The following is a 17,259-nucleotide window of genomic DNA, read 5'->3' on the forward strand; positions in this document are numbered from 1 at the left end:
CTACTGTATACCATTTATATGGGCAGAGCTGAGATCTGTGCGTGTTTTGTGTTTGGAAGCATCTACATTACATTTAGCCTTGCTTTTTGGTCGAAGGCTTTTTGGTCTCTTTTAGCCCTTTATACCTTCTAGGTGGTTCTGGGTCACCATAAGCTGTCTGGGTGTTCCTTAGCTCTGGACCAAGCTCTATCCCATAGAGTTGCAGGTGTGGAGGGTGAACAGACACCCTAAGGCATAAAATACGCAGAGACAACGGGAGCCCCGATGGTGCAGTATGTCACGAAAATAGGAAAATCAAAGAAAAAGTGGTACTCATAAGGGGAGGTTGCATTGGGAGCAGCCAACCACTACGAACAGGGGGAGATACATAAACCAGACTACTTGGTGTCCAGGCAAACTGGATATGGTCACATTCTTACTGGAAAACAACCAAATGGTCCTGGGTGCGGGGGCCAAGGTACACCCCTCCAAGGGAGGGTGATAAGCACAATGGGGTCAAAGAGGCACCCAGGAGTTTGATAAAGCTACATTAAAAACAAATAAAATGGAAAAACAGAGATGGCGTATCTCAATGAAGACAAATTCATGTGTTAAATTAACATGCAATGCATTGGCAACACGTTTCGTGAGTCTGTGCCCACTTCCTCAGGCCATTTGTGCCAAAGGGTGCTGTGAGCCAAAATATGAGGTCCTCCCATAGAGCCATATCTATCCGTGCCATGCACTGCAGGCTGTATGTATGTTGGATTTGTGTGGCTCTGTAAAATTAATTAGCTATAGGCCAGCGGCTAAAAATGTGTGACTGGCTTTCAAGGGAAGAAAAAGATGATTTGCCTATTCAGTAGTGATGCATCATGGGAAAATACAATTGCTCCCTCTTTTAAGAAGGCAAAATGACATGCAGTGAATCCTCTTGTCATGTTCAGCAGGTGATGTGGATGTCCATTTGGTCAATTTTCAAGCCGCATAAATTTGCATAGAGAATCTGCATAATCTTTGCAGCAACTCGGAATTACTTGCATCTCATTGACCATCTCTAGTGGTGGTGGTGGGGTTGGTTACAGAGGAAGAAGAGGAAGACCAGAAATGTTGCTCTGGATGATTACTGGCTGCCCATGAGTACAGATGTTCCTCTGTTGGTCATGAGAATGGGTAGTACTGTGGCTGTGCGACTAAGCGCTCTTGTCTTGCAGTGGTACAGTCCCAGGTATGAGGCGTCGTTCACACCCACATTTTGCTTCACCCCACATTTTGTTTGTGTCCTCCACATTGCCTCCCCCATTACATGGCTCCCCCCGCCGCTCCGTGCCTCCGCTAGCTTCCTCCAATCAGAAGCTAAGCCTTGACCCAGGAAGTACTTCTACTTCACGGCCTAGCTTCTGATTGGAGGCAGTGGGGGAGGCAATGCGGAGAAACTGATTGACAAGCTGGCAGGTAAACAGACAGCTAGCGACAAGAAGATTGCCGTTAGCCTGGTGCTATTTATCAGGGAGGACAACAGAGCCCGGGGGGACAGGCGGCAGCAGCAGAAGGACACATAGGTATGTCATAGTGCACAGATCATGCCTCTGTATCCTATTAAGATTTACAAAAATCCGCCTCCGGTTCTCTTTAAGACACCCGAAAGCAAAAATATACAGAATAATTTTGACAGTGCTTTTTCACCTACTTTCTTTTTCAACTGCTGCAAAGTTATTTTAAACAGAATATAACAAAATGATCTCTTAGGAGTAAACTTAGGAGAAAAAGTGAATTGGATAAGATACCATTGTGTTGTAGTAAAATGCAACACTAATGTCATTTGTGAACTGCACTAAAGGAAACCTGTAGTAAAGAAAATTGCCCCTACTATGGAGTACTTATCTTGGGAGGGGGAAGCCTCTGGATCCTAATAAGGCTTCCCCTCGTCCTGTGCAACATCAGAAAATGCCGAGCCCAATCGAGCCCGCTCTAGAGTGGACCCTATCGGGCTCAGCTATTTCAGCCAGAGCCCGAGGAGGAAGCTGGTACTTCGCCTGCGCTGGAGCGCAGAGGTAATTATCTCCAGATGCTGCAGCCGCTACTGTTCCTGTGCGCCGGTGGATATTCAGGGGGTGTAGCGGAGGATGGGAGAAGCCTCATTATGATCCAGAGGCTTCTGCCTCCCCTGGTAAGTACCCTCTTGGGGCAGTTTTTTTCATTACAGGTTCACTTTAACCACTTCAGCCTTTAGTGTTTTTTCACTTTATGCATCCGAGCAATTTTCACCTCCCATTCATTCACCAATAACTTTATCACTAATTATCACAATGAAATAATCTATATCTTGTTTTTTCCGCCACCAATCAGGCTTTCTTTGGGTGATACATTTTGCTGAGAAATATTTTACTCTAAATGCATTTTAACGGAAATATTAGGAGAAAAATGGAAAAAATTCATGACTTGTCAGTTTTCGGCCGTTGTAGCTTTAAGAGAATACATACTACCATAATTAAAACCCACATATTTTATTTACCCATTTGTCCCGGTTATTACACCATTTAAATTATGTCCCTATCACATTATATGGAGCCAATATTTTATTTGGAAATAAAAGTGCATATTTTCAGTCCTTCACTATTTACAAGCTTATAATGTAAAAAATATTAGTAATTTAACCTCTTGACATGCATATTAAAAAAGTTCAGACCCTTAGGTAACTATTTATGTTTTTTTTAATTGTAATTTTTTTCTAATTAAACATTTTATTTAATTCTTTTTGGGTGTGTGGGAGGTAAACAGTTAATTTTAAATGTAAAAATGTCTATTCATTTTAATAAAAATGTATGTAGATGTAGTTTTACTATTTGGCCACAAGATGGCCACAGTCAATTTTTTATTTTTGGCTTCCTGTAAGCGTACTTACAGGAAACGAAGAGGGGATGTGTAGCAGAACAATCGTGGCTTCTTTGTAGAAGCCAGCGATCGTTCTAAGGGTCTTAGATCAATGAATGGGAACTGCTTTGCCATTCATTGATCTCCGGGCTAACGTGTGGCCCGTGCACCCCGGTGGTACCGGCCCTGCATACACCAGCGGCTTCGTTTTCTCATGGTCGTAGCCCCTACGTCCAGCATGTATATTTGGACGTAGGAGCTGCATCCTGCAGGCTAAAGTGGTTAAATAAATATAATCGCCCCCATAGCTCACTGTCCAGAGATTACTTTCATTACATGGTCTTCAGTACCCTATTACAATTTCCATATATTTTATTTGTTGTTTATTTTAATGCAATGCCTGATGTAGTCGTTTGTTAAATTCTATTGCTGCATTGCTTATAAATAATTTGGAGCATCACACGGAGTACCCATAAAATGTATTATTAATATCTTGTTTTTGTTATTTAACCTCTTATTGAATCTTTTTTTAATGACTAATTTATTTCCGTGGAGGAGAACGGAAGGTATTGATTATTATTGTACCGAGCTTTATTGCTGAAAGTGGCTCAGTGATTAAAATGTTCTATCTATCTGTAGACACCTTTTTGAGGTTTATTGATATTTATCTAGGGCATCAAAATAGTCAATATTGAACATAGTGAGTGTTACTTGTTTTGCTCTGAAATGTTTGCATGAGGACTCAAAGTCTTCACTTTGCTTATAGGAGAATTACAATGTTTTGTTGCTTGCTGTGTGTGAATTGTAAAGCCGCATCTACACGAGTAGATGCGGCCGCGATGCTGCTTATCAATCGAGCCGCTGAGGACGGATCTCCGTATCGCCGATTCCCTGCTCGATCCCCGCGAGGGGACAATGGCAGGGAATCGTGCGGGGAGATAAGCGGCGCCGGCGGGGACGAGCGGGCACGAGCGGGGAATCGAATGCGGCGCACGCACGGCGAGCGGGGACGCGGCGGGCACGCGGAAGAGGCGATCCGGCGGCTAATCGAGCCGCCGGATCGCTACAATGTCCCTCCGTGTAGATGGGGCTTTAGAGCTGAAGAGATGCTGGGTGTATAACTTTTCAGAAGCGATTGCACTGTAGGAAACCTCAGTGATATCAATCAGTGGGGTTGATTCACAAAACGTAAAGGGCCCAGAGACTTAGAGATGGACATCCAATTTAACAAAAATCTATTCCTGACACACACTACACATACATTTTTTTTAATAGATTTCAACATCCATCTTTGCGGTTGCCTGTTCTCTTGACCCCGGGGCATGTACATAACAAGTCATTGGGTCAAAGGGAAGGGATGGCAATGATGAAGATGAGCGGATATACAGAAAATGGGAGGAGGTGCCCCAATGTAGTATGCAATGGGAAATTGTGGGTAATGAAACACTTTTACCTCAGGTAGGAGGTTTAAAGATAATGTTATTGGAAACAGGAAACTTCCTCAGGTCCACAGTACAGTGTCTTATTCAGCTGCACGCATGGACTGGGAGCAGCCAAGACCATACGTACAGCTGCATAAGACACTTTGTACTGTAGCCCCGAGGAAGCGGGCAGGTCCCTCAAAACGCTTCATCCTTTCCTGTGTCTAATACAAATATTGTCCTTAAAGTGTACCAGAGTTGAATGAAATAAAAAGATTTATACATACCTGGGGCTTCCTCCAGCCCCATCCGCTCGGATCACTCCCACACCGCCGTCCTCCGCTGACCGCAGCTGCGGGAACCGGGTCCCTGCACTTGCCAGTCAGCTCCAGTCTACGCAGGAGTAGTGCGCCCTCTACGAATCACTCAAGCGGCTGCTGGAGAGATAACGCAATGTGCGCACTTCTCTTACATCAGTCTGGCTCCGACTGACAGAAGTGCAGGGACCCGGTTCCCGATGCTGCAGTCAGCGGAGGACGGCGGTGTGGGAGCGATCCGAGCGGATGGGGCTGGAGGAAGCCCCAGGTATGTATAAATCTTTTTATTTCATTCAGCTCTGAGTCCCTTTAAACCTACTTGAGGTTTCATTACCCACGTTCACCTATTGCATACTACATTGGGGCGCGTTCTCTCATTTTGTGTACAGTATTCTCCTCCCAGGGATGTCACTTGAGAAAATTATCCAGTGGTACTTTTTCTGGAGTGTGACCCAACCTATCCTGAAGAGGATACCCATTTCACGTGGAGACGGAATTCTTCACCTGCCTAATACTGAGGTTGCCTAATTGCAACCCAGATTTGTAAGTTTTATTTGTTTCACACATACGGCTTGATTCACTAAGCTGTGATAAGTGCTATCACAGCTGTGATAAGTATTTTGTGCGAGTTTTGCCGTTTTTGAGCGCAAACGCGTATTTTAGCACATGATAACCTTCGTGTTCGCACGTTAACCTTCATGCATCGCGCGGACGCAAAGGTTATCGTGTGCTAAAATTTGCGTAGTGCGCACAAAACCGGCAAAACTCGCACGAAACACTTATCGCAGCTTAGTGAATCAAGCCCCTTATTTTATTGCCTGGAAACACTGCACTATCTGGCGCTCCTGGTATTTTCTGTTTCCTTTTTCCTCTCCCGGTTCCTGAGGTTCGTCACCCAAATTTCACCAACAGGACACTCCACATGGGAGGACATAAACTGGAGGGAGTGTGCCAGTTGGAGGGGGCTGAGTGTGCTTTGCTGCTGGAACACTCTGCCCGGGCCCCGAGGGTCAGTTGCCTGCTCTCACCGCCTCCTCCCCACCTCATTTCAAGCTGGATCATCAGTCCGGACTGTTTTATCATTTTGATCGATTTCTGACAGAAATTGATTGAAAATAATAAATGGGCAGCCATGTTACAATGTCGATCTCCAGCAGATTCGATCACAGTGCCGACGAAAATCAATTATCTGGGCTTATTTACCTTATGAATGAGTCCTCCTTATCTATCCTATCTTGCTATTTATTTCTCCTTGGGCTCTACAGAGTTTGAAGGTGGAAACTTGCTAACGAGTAATAATTGTCTCTTGCCTCTCCAGGTAGCGTGTCAGCCGGAGAAGGTGCAACTGTCATGGCAGAGAGAGGACGGCGGGTGCCTCGAAACCCACAGGATCTAGGTGTTCTTACTCGGCAGACCATGGGCCATGTGAAGGATCAAAAGACAGGTATTAACTTCTACTTTGTTTGACCAATAGCATTGCACGTGTTCATGTTTTTAGACATTATGAAATGGAATGAGCTGTAAATATCATCACTGCCTACCACCAGACACACTCACACTATTACACCTAAACTAGTAAAGAGAACTCCAACCCCTAAAAAAATTATAGTTTCCTAATACTGATGGGACTTTATATACGATGCAACTGGAGGGGTCATACTGGCTTTTAAAGGGATTCAGAGCTGACTAAAGTGAAAAGATTGTATACATACCTGGGGCTTCCTCCAGCCCCAACCGCCAGGATCGCTACCACGCCGCCGTCCTCTGATTTCTGCACGTCCGGGTACCGGGTCACCACACTTCCGTTTTCCGTTTCCGTTAAATAAGGGCTCATGAGTCACCTCCGGTTCAGGAACTCCTGAGAAACTCCAGTGAAAATAATGTAATAAAAAAGTGCTTTATTTTTACAATAATTATGTATAAATTATTTAGTCAGTGTTTGCCCATTGTAAAATCTTTCCTCTCCCTGATTTACATTCTGACATTTATCACATGGTGACATTTTTACTGCTGTCAGGTGTTTCCAGTAGAAGGAAATGCTGCTGGCTTTTTTGGCCGTTGGAAACAGCAGTTATTTCCCACAATGCAACAAGGCTCCCACAGTGTGATATCAGAACCATGGTCCTGACATCACACTGTGGGAGGGGTTTCACCACAATATCAGCCATACAGAGCCCCCTGATGATCCGTTTGAGAAAAGGAATAGATTTCTTATGGGAAAGGGGGTATCAGCTACTGATTGGGATGAAGTTCAATTCTTGGTTACGGTTTCTCTTTAACATCCATAACCCAGTTCTGTAGAGTGAATGAAAGAGGTTGAGCACTTTTAAGGGCTCCCGGGGGTGGCAATTTTGAATGGGGTAGAGCGGGGGAATGAGTGCATGCAGAGGGGACTGAGAAGGCTCTGTGGGACGCAGAGACTTCCCTCTACATAGGTTAGAGTATCTGACTTTTTTTCAGAGTAACTTCAGTATTGCTTTAGGGCTCTTCCACACTAGGACGTTACTGAGCATGTGCAAATAGTGTAACGCAGCGAAATACGAGTATAACGCACAGCATGCTGCACTTTCATTTAACGTGCAGCGTTATACTCCTACGCAACGTGGGCACTGTGAACAGCACATTGATTTTTCATTGCTGTAAGTTGGGCTGCGTTACAGGTTGCTGTAACGTGGGACTTTAACGTCCCACTGTGAAAGCAGCCTTAAAACAAACCTGAAGTGAAAATAAACGTATGACATAATAAATTGTATGGGTAGTACAGCTAAAATATAGTACATTAGTAGCAAAGAAACGAGTTTCATATTGTATTCTGATTGCGGCCAAGTGGAACCACCCGGCAGGACGACGAGGGACGCAACAGTGCTCATATGGCTGGAGGAAGCGCTGGATAAGTATAAAATCTTTGTTATTCCTGCCCTTAGGTACACTTTAAAACAGCCAAGAAACAGTGAGAGACAGCTTGAGATGAGTTTTCACTGCAGGAAAGCTCAAAGGGTCATTATTTCTGTTATGTTTTATAGCTTAAAAGACAGAGTGTGGTTTTAAAACTGCAACTGTGACAGAATGATCCAATGTTATAAAATAAAACAAACTATACAGTATATCTGAAAATAAATATATGAGACTCTTTTCTCTGCCACTAATGTTTTATTTGTTATTCGTATTTCATATGCAATTCATTATATTATAGCTTTTTTTGCTTCAAGATTGCTTAGAGATAATTATATACTGTAAACAATAAGGTATTGGAACACAAGCTTGTATTGCATGTCATGCAAGACTGTGATAATAGAATTCAGAAAAGAACTGAATTTCTCTCTTGTCTAACCTGCACTCCTTGCATCCATACCTTCCTGGGGAGGAAAGGCTTTCACATTTACACGCTACTGTGCAGGAGAGCAGCAGAAAGACTGCAGCACTGGGCTATAGTAAATCTGAGTCTTATCTGCAAGTCAGGCTGCCCTGGAGATAACAGGAGAAAGGACCCTTCCCAGGTTCCTCTGCAGCAGAATCTGCAGATTGTTATTATTATGCAGTCATATACCAGAGCTGAGGCATTTTTCGCAGCACTTTACAGAACACAGTGAACAATTCACTGGTTGTCTCTCAGCGGGACTCGCAATCTAATGTCCCCACCACACTCTAATGCTAATTTTAGGAGAAGCCAATTATCCTACCAGTGTGGTTTTTGGAGTGTGGGTGGAAACCGGAGCACTGGGAGAAAATCCACACAAACACGGGGAGAGGAGGACAGATCCTGGCAGCCGAGATTCCTGAATGTGGGGCTTAAAGGGAACCAGAGATGAAGCACCCTCGTGTATTTTACCATATATATCAATGGGGACATTAAAGAAAACATCTACCCTGCTGTCTGTTTCATTTTTAACTGTTCAGCCTGCTTCTTATTAGCCCTGATAAAATCCCTGACTGAGCATTCAGTCTGGCTTTGCTTAGGAATTTTTATAGCTGAGTCTGTGTTCTCTGGTGTCTTTTCAAGCCCAAGCCTGCCCCCTTGTGGCTCTGCTCAGGAATCATTATAGCTGAGTCATTATAGCAAAGCCAGACTGAATGCCCAGTCGGGGAATTTATCAGGGCTGATTAGAAGCAAGCTGAACAGTAAATAATGAAACAGAGAGCAGGGTAGGTGTTTCCTCTAATGTTCCCACTGATATTTATGGTAAAATACATGAGGGTGCTTCATCTCTGGTTCACTTTAAAGGGAACCTGAAGCGAGAGGGATATGGAGGCTGGCATTATTTCCTTTTACACAATACCAGTTGCCTGGCAGTCCTGCTGATCTCCCTGGCTGCAGTAGCGTCTCAATGACAAGCATGTGGCTTATCCAGTCAGACTTCAGTCAGAAACATCCGATCTGCATGCGTGTTTGGGCTCTGTGGCTCAAAAGGCAGAGGATCCGTAGGGCAGCCAGGCAACTGGCATTGTTTGAGGGCTGATGCACACCAGAGCGGTTTGTGAGTGTTTTTAAAAACGCTAGAGGTTTGAAAACCACTTGGGTAATGTATTGCAATGGGATGAACCACACCAGAGCGGTTCGTTTTTTCCACAAACGCAAATTCTGCAGCATTTTTTAGACTTCTGAGGCGTTACTGCCTCAATGTAAAAGTATAGGAAAGTGGAAAACCACTCTGAAAAACGCTAGATCTGAGCGGTTTTCCAGGTGTTTTTGTTACAGAAGCTGTTCAGTAACCGCTTTACTGTAACAATATATGAAATCTGCTATACAGAAATGCTCCAAAAACGCTAGGCATGTTTAGAAAACCTCTCTATGGCCCAGTGCACACCAAAAAATCTCTAAACATGCCTAGAATCGCACTGAAAATCTGCTACAGAAACCTCTAGCGTTTTGCAGATCCGCTAGATGTTTTTGGTGTGCACTGGGCCTAAGGCTGGTTTTACACTTGGAGTTTGCGATAAATTAGGCTTCATATGGCCCTGCACCCGGCTAGTGACGTACCCCCCTCTGGGCAGGAAGTATGTCACTGGGATTTCCATCGGTCCGCACGGTAGGCATCGGGATTGATACTTCCGCGTCACGTCACTCAAACTGTGCAAGATTCCATTGCATGGCCCTTGCAGCGGAGAAGCGTTCCACAGTGTGACCCAGTCTGTAAATGCTCAAGGGGCCTAAAGGAAATCTTAACTTAAATTTAAAAGTAGCCAGTTACTCAACAGGGGCTTCTTCCAGCCCTATAAAGGCCTCTTGGACATGCTGCATTTGTGCCCTTGGACTCTTCCATCACTCTCCTGTAGTCTGGAGTGTTTTGTGCTTGCGCAGTAAGTAAAAATTGCCACTGCACATGTGCAGAACGCTCCAGAAGCGTGACTGAGGAGGTCAGTGATGACTCGCCAAGATGCCCAGCTTATGGAGGGGGACACCAGGGTAACGGAGCAACACGGAATGATGATAATGGACCAGGAGGACTTGCTGAAAGAAGTCCCAAATAAGTAAATGACTACTTTCCATTAAGGCCTCTTTCCCACCAGGACGTTGCGCTTTAGGGTACATTATAGGTCGCATAACGTGCCCCTAACGCAACGCCTGGTAGTGTTGGAGGAGGACGCTACCTAGAGCTGCGTTGTGCAGCTCTTGGTGCGCCTTTTGTGTCCTATGCGCTGCGGAGACCACGTGATCGGAGCACTCTGCATCACGTGGTCCCGTCAGCCAATCAGCGGCCGCTCCAGGAAGTAAACACTGCAATGCAGTGAATATTAAGTAGCCATGTGGCTGGCTACAATAGCGGACTCTCCCCGCCTCCTTTTCGCCCCCCCCCCCAAAAAAACCTAAACAAAAAAAAAAACATAACTGAGCAAGTGCAAACAGTATAATGCGGCTAAAACCGCGTAGAATGAATAGCATGCTGCACTTTATTTGAACAAGCAGCGTTGCAATGTGGGCACTGTGAACAGCCCATTGTTTTTTCATTACTGTGAGTTGGGCTGCGTTACAGGCTGCTCTAACGTGCGTCTATAACGTTTTACTGTGAAAGCAGCCTAAAGGAAATTAATGCCACTTCAGGTGTGCTTTAATGCAAAACTCCTGAAACCAATGGATGGGAGCAAAATCAGTCAAAAGGGGTCATTTGTTTTAAAATCACACTTAGACTGTATTTAGTAGAAAGTACAGTAGGGGTTTGCAGACCAGCTTAGCACATCGCTAGCATCTTGCAGCAGTGATTATATTCATAACTATGACACAGTCAGTGCTGATCCTACAAAGTTATAGTCTTGCAGCACTCCAAATAGGGAGAGACAGGGAATACTATTTCATACACGTTCCTAATAGGAAAAGCCCGTACTGTGCCAGTAAAAATTAACCTTTAGGGCCCTTTTCAACTAGCAATCGCAATCACAAATCACAAACGCCAGCGATTGCGAATGCAATTTTTCATTCATTTTGTTTTGTGATTGTGATTTTTTATTTGCATTGCATTATCCCTCTTAAAATCACTCCAGAAAGCGATTGTGATTTGCGTTTCGTTTTATCCACTAGTGAGATTCATTTTTTTCAGAATCCCAATCGCTGGCCTGCTGCATTTTTGCTGTCTTTGCTCTTCTATACAATATATAGTATAGGAGCGTAAGAAAATCGCATAGCAACTGCGCCGTTATTCAATTTTCCCTGCAATTCGGCAATCCAAACTAATCTTCCCACCAAGTTTTTTTTCCCCCTGCCAGAAATTTCAAGCGGACCTCAGTTGCACTGTACACATGACAAATCGCCATCGGATCGCGGCAAAATTGTAGTTGTAGAAATTGATAAAAATACAATCACATTACAGAGTAATGGCACAAGTCTTAGTTGGAAAGGGCCCTTATTGTGTATACATTAAAAATAAGGCCAATGACCGGAGCAATACACATGTGCATTGAGATAATCTCACTTCGTGTTGGGGTGTTGCTCTGCCTATATTTTTTCCTTCTATCACTTGCACATATCTGGTGATGCTCTGATGGAGCCCATAATGGACGAAACATGTTAAACTATAGTTTTTTTTCTAAGCACCTTTCCACATCCTCGCTGTACTGTCCCTTCAAACCAGTATAAGTGTCCTATCTGGCCATATGACTGGTATATGCAGGGGGACTTCAGTGAAGGACTCCCCATTGAGGGTTCATTGTGCCCATACACTTGTACACCCTCCTTGTGAGTCTGTCTGGGGGTATTTTGGTCACGGCACTTGTGACCCCCCCCCCATGTCTATACTGATCCACAGTGTGCGATTTTCACTGATATCTACAAGGCAAGGCATTAGCCTTATCTTTAAACATTTCTGCCGCCCGGACGTGAAGCTCACGTCCGGGTGGCTGCTCTGCTACAGTGCCACGCTACCACGTGCGATCGCGGACGCGCCCCCGTGCCCCCGTTCTGTCCCTTGGTAGCCCTGGGATCAGTGAACGGGAACATGGTTCCCGATCACCGATCCGTCTCCCCAACAGAAAAACCGAAGCGCTCTTACTAGAGGCTTCAGTTTTTCTGTACGAAAAAATTTCCGCATCCCCCTTGTGCTTCCGCTTAGCGAGAAGCACAAGGAGAAAAAAATAAACTCAAGGTGGCCATCTTGTGGCCAAATAGTAAAACTACATGTACATATTTTTTACATTACAATGTACACATATAATAACAGTAAAAATTAACTGTTTATTTCCCACACCAAAATATTACCCAAATAAAATGTTTTATGGAAAAAAAATATTACAATTAAAAAAAAAAAAAGACAAATAGTTACCTAAGGGTCTGAACTTTTTAAATATGCATTTGAAGGGGTTATACTACAAACATTTTTTAAATTATAAGCTTGTAAATAGTGATGGACGCAAAACGGAAAAAATGCACCTTTATTTCCAAATAAAATATTGGCGCCATACATTGTGATAGGGACAAAATTTAAATGGTGTCATAACCAAGACAAACGGCAAATAAAATACATAGGTTTTAATTATGGTAGCATGGATTATTTTAAAGCTATGATGGCCGAAAACTGAGAAGTAATGATTTTTTTTCCATTTTTTTTCTTATTAATCCTGTTAAAATGCATTTATAAAAAATAATTCTTAGCAAAATGTACCACCCAAAGAAAGCCTAATTAGTGGCAGAAAAAACAAGACATAGATCAATAAATTGTGATAAGTAATGATAAAGTTATTAGCGAATGAATGGGAGGTGAAAATTGCTCTGATGCATAAGGTGAAAAATCCCTGTGGGCTGAAATGGTTAATGTATACCCAATAGAGGTACATTTTTACTTAAAACCCAAACCAGCCCCCACCACCAAAAATGACTAAGGTCGCATTCACAGTGGGACGTTATGGTCGCGCGTTTTAAAGTCTTATAATGCAGCTTACCGCACTGCAATGCTAATCCTATCCTAGCCTATGACAGCTGATCGCTCCTGTGCCTTCCAGGGGGACAGCGTGTCACATGGCTGTCCCCAGTACACCGCTGCTTTAGATCGCAACGCTGTACATTGTAAATAGATGGCTGTTTCGCCGTCTAACAGTCTCCTAACGGCGATCGCGGCTGGCATTTCAGGCATTGACCCAGAAGAAGTATGCAAATCAATGGCTCAGAGTAAAGTCTGACCACACTACTGGCTGTGTGATTCAGACGCTAATGTAGCCAGGCAGATCAGTGGCACAGCCAGGCAATTCTCATTGTAGGAAAGGAAATAAACATGGCAACCTCCATATCCATCTCTGGATCACCAGCTGCTGGCACAGTTATTAACCAAGTCTTGTGTAAGCAGTCAGTGGCAGAGCTTAGTTTTATCTTCTCAGAAGTTCTTTTATTAGCAAATGTAAAATAAATAACTTGTGGTCCTTAAAGGGAAGGTTCAGGGACAATACAAAAAAAAAAAAATCCACATCCACTTACCTGGGGCTTCCTCCAGCCCGTGGCGGGCAGGAGGTGCCCTCGGCGGCGCTCCGCAGGCTCCCGGCGGCCGACCCGACCTGGCCAGGCCGGCGGCCAGGTCGGGCCTCTTCTGCGCTCCATTGTGCGTTCCACGCAGGCGCGCTGACGTCATTGGACGTCCTCCGGGCTGTACTGCGCAGGCTCAGAACTACTGAGCCTGCGCAGTACAGCCCGGAGGACGTCCGATGACGTCAGTGCGCCGGCGTGGAACGCACAATGGAGCGCAGAAGAGACCTGGCCGCCAGCCTGGCCAGGTTGGGTCGGCCACAGGAGACCACCGGGAGCCTGCGGAGCGGCGCCGAGGGCACCTACGGGCTGGAGGAAGCCCCAGGTAAGTGGATGTGGAATTTAATTTTTTTGTAGCGTCCCTGAACCTTCCCTTTAAAGGGAATTTAAAGCCTGAAAAAAGCAGTTTAACTTATCTGGGGCTTCTTGCAGTCATCCTGTGCCTGCGCTGTCCTTCCACAACTCTCCAGTCAGCACCGGTCACTCCCTCAAGGCTGGCCAGTCGTAGCTGGTCGCTGGGAGACTGATGACAGACCATTCAAGCGGGGATGTGCGCGCGATCCCCTGCAATCTCCGCCCCCACCAGGGCTGCACGCCAATTGGCGTTGAACAAGACAAGACAAATAACATTTATATCGCGCTTTTCTCCTGGAGGACTCAACGGTCCTGGGGCTGCCGCCACGTTCACGCCAATTGACGTGGATCAGTCAGCAAGAAGTTAAAGGAAACCTGAACCAAGTAAAATTATATCAGTTGCTGTCAGTTATAACTGAAAGGACAACTGATGTGAAAGGTAATGTCCATGTTTCCCAATGGCTCAAGTAGGCGATGTTACAGTTGAACAGTGTGCTGCTGTTATGGGATAACTGACATTTTTAAAATGGAGGATGGAGAATTCCATTGATCATAGTGGACAAACAGAACACAGGACAGGAGAAAGAGATTGATGAGTAGACTACACAGGAGGTAAGTATGACGTGTGGATGGTTATTTTGTCTTTTAATTTTCAGTCCAGGTTCAAATTAAATTCCAGGTTAAAGACGTGTAATTGCAGCATATATGGGCTGGATACAGTGAGGTTGTTGAGCTAGTTGCCCTGTGTGGTAATATTCCTTTTATAAAGCCAGAGTGCTGTGTGTGAGAGAGCTGCTTCTGCCTCCTCTGTGGTCTCAGTTATAATGTATAAAGTAGCACAGTAAACACTTGCTACCTGCTGGGAGGACTTTATGCAGCCCAGCCCCCTGCTGTCCTTCCCAATTGCCCTGCTGAGCTGTTTGTCAGACTACAACTCATCTAAAGTAATGACTGTCAGAACGATTTCCCTTCCACTTCCATGCATACAGGATGTCACCTGCAGCTTTGTTTTTAATGTTTTTAAAGTGACCATGAAGTGAGATGAATATAAAAGCTGCCATATTTATTTCCGTTCATTCAATGCTAACTGGCTGGTCATGCTGGCATTTCAGCCATTGACCCAGAAGGAGTATGCAGAACAATGGCTCCGAGTAAAGTCTGACCACACTAAAGACTGTGTGATTCAGACACTAATGAAGCCAGGCAGATAAGGGGCACAGCCAGGCAAAAGAAAAAAAAAATAAACATGGCAACCCCCATTTCCCTCTCAGCACAGGATCACCAGCTGCTGGCACAGTTATTAACCTAGTCTTGTGTAAGCAGTCAGTGGCAGAGCTTACTTTTATCTCCACAGAATTCGCAAATGTAAAATAAATAACTTGTAAAGTGGCCCTTAAAATGAATCAGAGATAAACTTTTACTCATTGCATAATTGTGTTCCTTTCATATAGTTTATATGAAAGGAACACAAGCCAAATACCATTCCTCAAGCCAAATACTTTTTTGTTTGATTTTAATTCTCTCTCTATAAACTTAACAGAAGCCTCGCCCACAGCTTCTCCAGAGTGCCTTGGCACTCTGAACCTTAGTAGCAAGGGCTTATGGGAGCTCAGTCTGGGCAGGAGGAGGTTACTAGCCAGAGATTTCAGAGGCAGAGGGGAGGAGGAGAGGGGAGTAAAGTTTTCACAGGCTGAGGGATGGAGATACAGATCAGCTTGCCTGAGTGTAATGTGACAAGCAGAACATTGCTGCTCTCATTGTATCACTGGAATAAATAATCATAAACTGTTGAAGCTGTTTGCAGCTAGATTTAATATAAAGTCTGAAAAAAACAGTTTAACTTACCTGGGGCTTCTTGCAGTCATCCTGTGCCTGCGCTGTCCTTCCACGACCCTCCAGTCAGCACAGGCGACCCCCTCAAAGCCAGCCAATTGTGGCTGGTTGCAGGCTACTGCAAATGCGCGCATCCTGATCGCGCTCCCGCGAGCATTCGGCACATGCCCAGTAGCAATTTTCCCATATTGCACATGACGCTGCTGTGCATGAGAGAGCGATGAGGAGGAGCATGCATATAGCTGATCAAAAGCTAATACTGCTGACTGGAGGGTTGCTGAAGGACGGGCTTAGGATGAATACAAGAAGCCCCAGGTAAGTGAAACTGTTTTTTTCAGGCTTAAAGAGGAACTCCAGTGAAAATAATGTAGTAAAAAAAGTGCTTCATTTTTTACCATAATTATGTATAAATGATTTAGTCAGTGTTTTCCCATTGTAAAATCTTTCCTCTCCCCGATTTACATTCTGACATTTATTACATGGTGACATTTTTACTGTGGGCAGGTTATGTAGCTGCTCCTAGCTGTTTTGGCTGTTGCAGACAGCTGTAAACAGCCATTTCCTGTCTGTGAACATTGTTACATTGTGGCAGTTTGCCCAGAGTACCGCGGTACTCAGAGCTTCTTGTGGGAGGGGTTTCAGCACAAAATCAGTCATAAAGCGCCCCCTGATGGTCTGTTTGTGAAAAGCATTATATTTCTCATGTAAAAGGGGGTATCAGCTACTGATTGGGATAAAGTTCAATTCTAGGTTGGAGTTTCTCTTTAAGATTCCCTTTAAGGCTGGTACACACCTTTCAGTTTTGATTGGCCAATTTTACCACCTCCATGTAGTATGAGGGTCAGCACATTTTGAATAGTATGAACAGATGGTGCAGGCAAGCTCTCACAGTACATGGTGGTGGTAAAATTGGTCAGTGATTGGCCAATCATAATTGAAAGGATGTTGCAGGCTTTAGTGGCAGCATGCATGTGAATCGACAGTTCTATCCACTATCCTGAAACTGAAAGCCCAGATGCTGTTTCTTACGGTGCATATGTAATTTAAATACTACGCGTGCACATTTAGGCTCTCCACTAGGGGCGCCCTTGTTGGATCTAGTCCGGCATGGCGGCAGCCTTTGTGGATCAAACCTTTGCTCTCCTCCGACACCCCGCTGTGCTGCATAATTATACAATTGCCCTGGCGTGTGCCCAGTGGAGGCGGAGCTACAGCACAAGGAGGTAGAGACCCTTCTTCCTGTCCTGGCAGCACCCTTCATTCACCCTTTCACCCCCCACAACAGAACACAAGTGAGTGCTTCAGGGGAACGTACGTGTTATATTACCGCCAGTGAGCTGGGCGCAGGGTGAGCTGAATGACAGCTTATCGCGCTTTACCGCTCAAATCCCCTGCGGCGTTGAACACTACTCCACCTCAGTGTTGTACCAACTTGGAGGGAGAAGTAATTTGGGGTCTGCCGATTGCCGGAACCCCGAATTACCCTAATGCAGGGCTATAGCATGAGTACTGTAGCAGCGCCCAGCGAAACCACTTTTGC

At 44.8% G+C, this 17,259-nt stretch overlaps 1 protein-coding gene across 1 annotated transcript in view; it reads left to right on the forward strand.

Annotated features, from left to right (window-relative positions):
* Positions 1–17,259, forward strand: part of PIWIL4 (piwi like RNA-mediated gene silencing 4) — a 313,719-nt gene that overhangs the window by 61,892 nt on the left and 234,568 nt on the right. Inside the window, exon 4 of the mRNA XM_068266824.1 lies at positions 5,910–6,035. Coding sequence (XP_068122925.1) covers positions 5,910–6,035 — 126 coding nt within the window. The remainder of the gene's footprint in view (positions 1–5,909; positions 6,036–17,259) is intronic.

The sequence above is a fragment of the Hyperolius riggenbachi genome, chromosome 2, assembly GCF_040937935.1.
Source record: "Hyperolius riggenbachi isolate aHypRig1 chromosome 2, aHypRig1.pri, whole genome shotgun sequence".
NCBI lineage: Eukaryota > Metazoa > Chordata > Amphibia > Anura > Hyperoliidae > Hyperolius > Hyperolius riggenbachi.